Source organism: Kryptolebias marmoratus, linkage group LG10 (genome assembly GCF_001649575.2).
Source record: "Kryptolebias marmoratus isolate JLee-2015 linkage group LG10, ASM164957v2, whole genome shotgun sequence".
NCBI classification, from domain to species: Eukaryota; Metazoa; Chordata; class Actinopteri; order Cyprinodontiformes; family Rivulidae; genus Kryptolebias; species Kryptolebias marmoratus.
In genome coordinates this window covers 22,629,905-22,633,895 of record NC_051439.1, presented here as the reverse complement: position 1 = coordinate 22,633,895, position 3,991 = coordinate 22,629,905, and the positions used below count along the sequence as shown (strand labels likewise).

The 3,991-nt window shown below is 39.3% G+C and overlaps 1 protein-coding gene across 1 annotated transcript in view; it reads left to right on the top strand.

Moving 5' to 3' along the window:
• The window catches only part of srp54 (signal recognition particle 54), a 17,573-nt gene extending 16,004 nt beyond the window's left edge, over positions 1-1,569 (top strand). Inside the window, exons 16-17 of the mRNA XM_017437643.3 lie at positions 611-706; positions 1,090-1,569. Coding sequence (XP_017293132.1) covers positions 611-706; positions 1,090-1,181 — 188 coding nt within the window. The 3' untranslated portion in view covers positions 1,182-1,569. The remainder of the gene's footprint in view (positions 1-610; positions 707-1,089) is intronic.
• The last annotated feature ends 2,422 nt before the right edge of the window (positions 1,570-3,991 follow it).

The following is a 3,991-nucleotide window of genomic DNA, read 5'->3' as shown; positions in this document are numbered from 1 at the left end:
TCTTGGTCCTGGCCCTGGCCCTGGTCTTGTTCTTGGTCCTGGTCCTGGCCCTGGCCCTGGCCCTGGCCCTAGCCCTGGCCCTGGTCCTGGCCCTGGTCCTGGTCCTGGCCCTGGTCCTGGTCCTGGTCCTGGCCCTGGCCCTGCTCCTCAGGTTCTGTTCATCACTCAGTCGTTCAGATCAGTTGTGTTAAAGCAGAGAAACATCTAAAACCTGCAGGATGGTGGTCCTCCAGGACCAGGACCAGGACTGGACGCCTCTGATCTGGATGGTTAAGTTTTATTATCTTCTCTGGACTCCATCAGGCTCACGGCTGATCCAGAAACCTTTCTGATTAATCGATTGTTGGTGGCCAATTTTGTTGTTTTAACTTTTTTTTTCCTCGAAACTTGGTTTGTTGGGAATTATCTTCCAAAACTAGGAAGTATTTTTGGTTTATAGATTAAAAGTTATGGTTGTTTATTGATTTTAGTAAAAAGAATTGCAACTTTTAGGAAAATGCCTGTGAAATCCTGGAGGGACTGATAAATACAATAAAACTGTCGGATTAAAGGTGAGCAGAGACACATGCGGTCCGTGGAACCAGACTCTGATGTTTGTGGTGGTTTTCAGGAGGAGACATGTCCAAGAACGTGAACCCGTCTCAGATGGCCAAACTGAACCAGCAGATGGCCAAAATGATGGACCCTCGAGTCCTGCATCACATGGGTAAGACCTGCTCACTTAATGACCATCGCCACACAAAACTGGCTTCAGCTCGTCTCGTTTTCCAGCCGCTGGACTGAAACTTGGTGTGGTAGTAGCTGAGGGTCATCCTTAACTTAAACTCCAAGCACAAACTGATCACACATTTCTCCTGAACCGTTTGATGGATTTTAATGAAACTTTCAGAAAATAATCACTGGAGTCAGATCAGTTCAAGATGGCTGCTACAACACAAGAATGGCTCCAAGTCTTAAATTTACACATATTAAGTTATTGTCTACAGATACTTTAAGTGCTAATAGATCCTACATAAAATAATCTACTTCCTTCCTTCTCCTCGGCTCTTAGTTTGAAACCTTTAATAATAATTAATGTTTGTGTTTCAGGGGGCATGGCGGGTCTTCAGTCCATGATGCGTCAGTTCCAGCAGGGCGCCGCTGGAAACATGAAAGGCATGATGGGATTTAACAACATGTGACCACCGGCCAACCAGCTGCCTTAAAAATGACAGAAACAACGGAAACGCTTCGCCTCCCAGCAGGTGGAAGAGGTGGGGCAACCTGTCTTTTGCTGCTTTGCACTACCAAACAAATAAAGATCTCTTTTATTCAAAAAAACAAAACCAGAATAAACTTTTTAATTTGAAGGAGTAGCCCATCCTGGAAGGCTGCTTTTAACGGACGAGTAGTGACGAAGACGAGGCCCCTCGTTTATGGGCCTCGTTACTTTTGTTGTGTAAATGGTTTCTGTTTAAATTTAAACATAGTCAGTCCTTTAAACGAGCTGATGCCACAGGATTACAGTGATGAGATGGATTAGTGACAGTATTTTTGTCATAATAAATATTTGTATTGCACCACTGTAAACTGCGTCTTTCCTTTTTTTATTTGACTTCCAGAAGTTTTAATATCTAATCAATAAATAAAGATTATGTCTGACTTAAAACATTAACCGAGGCTGAGCTCACCTGCTTCAGGTGGAGGTGATGGTTTAACTCGTCTTCTTACAAACAGGAAAATCCAACTGAATAAACGTCGTCAGGCAGACGTTTTAAAAGCTCTTACAGTCAGATTATTGTTCCCGAGTGAAGGACCGATGAAGAGGAGTCCCAGTCTGTCGCGGTGAAGATTGTCCTGATTTACTGATCCGTCTACGTTCCAACCGATTATTAAATAAATATGAACGTGGATGTTGATCAAGTGTTTGTCTTTTAATTGCCACATCTAATCTGTTTATTTACTGATTTTCTTTTAGGTTTTATGTATTAAATACAGTCTAGAAATTCAAATCTTGACTAAAAATCATCCATCATTTTTCACTCAAATGATTTTGAAGCTTTATAAATATGATAAATACTCTTAAATTCTTAAATAATTCACTAACCTGTGTTTCAGTGCGAGAAGAAGCAGCAGTTAGGCTACAGAAAGAAAAACTGAATTGTTCATTTTAATAACCATAAATGAATTGGATCATGTAAAGTTGGCTGAATACGGTTTTATATTTTGTCCAGATTTCCTGAGAAGTCAAACTTTTAAATGATGAGACATCAGTTTTAAAATAAAACAGAAAATCCGGACACGTTCGGTTTCCGAACATTGCTCAGAGTGATACCTCCACCTGAATGTTCTGATTAGAAATGTGGAAACTAATAATTCTGAGTTTCTACTCAGAATTGTCTTTACGTGCATCTTACGATGATCCTCACCTCAGCCTCTCTGCTCTCTTTTCTTTCTTTAACACGAAAGAAAAAAATCCCAGAAAGAAACGAGACATTTATGGTGTTTTCATGTATCGGTCAGAGTGAGACCTCTTCTTATATTTACCCATCTGTGTTGACGTGGCGCTTGGTGTTGCGTCAAATTCTGTCCCCCCCGTTCAGAAGCGTTTCCCCTCTGGTTCCGCCCCTTCTGGGCGGGGAAGGAAGCGTCTCTGTGCCACGTAATAAAAAATATATATAAATACATATTTTATAGTTAAAAAAAAGGTTTTAGATATGAATATATTTTCTCCTAAGGGGCTCTGTGAATAGTGTCGTAAAACGTATAAAAAAAATAATGTTAAAGAGGAAAAGGTGGCATATACTGTATTTTATTAATGAACTATCATATATTTAATCTAAAAGAAAGTCACACCACTGTGAATGAGTCAGTTTTATTTCAAAGGTTTGCACATGAAAACAAAAACATTTTAAAAGTTTTGCAACTTTAGGGAAAAAGCAGTGTTTGTTTATAGACAAGTTCCATTCAACCAGTTCTGACTATAATTAGGTGGATTTGATTATTTTGGAGCCCATTTGTTCCTTTTTTTAACAGCCAGTATCTCTCCGGGCTATGAATGTTGGAGACTAATTTGCACTGGTGAGTCTCCAAATCGTCTCGAAACGTTTTGTCACTTTAGTTTTGAACACGTTCAAAGAGTTTGCGCTCCCATAATAGCTGCAGAGTTGTCGCGCTTGTCTCAGTCCTGTCTCAGTTTTGTCTCGAACCCTTCTCAAGTCAGTTTCCATCCACTTTATCGCTCTAGAGCCGGGTTTTCACACGTCTACAGACGATAAAAACCCAGGCTAAATTATAAATGCGGGGCGGCTGCCACTGTGGGTGGAGGCGGACACACAAGTAATATATTTCAGTATTTTATTGCATTTTAGTTCGTCTGCATTGCTTTTATATTTAAAGCTTCACCAAAGATGGCTGCTTTTAGATGTGCTAAAGAAATAAACTTGATTGGAATAATGGACACAGAAATAGAGTGTGATTTCCACACAAGCAACAGTGAGACTGCAACAGAAAAAGTTGTCTGTTTTCTCCTATTTTTGAGTCTCCAAGAGTTGCAGCCAGGGGTGGAAATTAAACATGTTTTACCAGCCACTCAAATATTTTACCAGCCACTATTTTTTGTTGTGACAAAAAGTAATTTCATATGATGATGATGATGGAGGTGGGTGGAAGCAGTTGTGGTGCCCTACAAGCTGAACAACACCTCTTTCTGGACACTCCATGGAAATAACTAAACTTTTCTTATTTTATTTTTTTTTATTTTAAACCATTAAAGATGCATATCTGTACATAAAAAAAATTATTTCTGTGGAGTGTTTTTGAAGTTTTTTGTGTGCTTTTGTAAGTTTTTGGATGTAAGTTATAATGTTTTTCAGACACTTGCTGCTTTTAATGCATAGATCTATTTGTGCTACCCACTTATATTTAACAGGTAGGATATTCTGATGAAGGAAGGGATTTTTGTGGTTTTAGAAAGGTTTTCGTCGTGGATATAAATTGTTCCAATGCTATG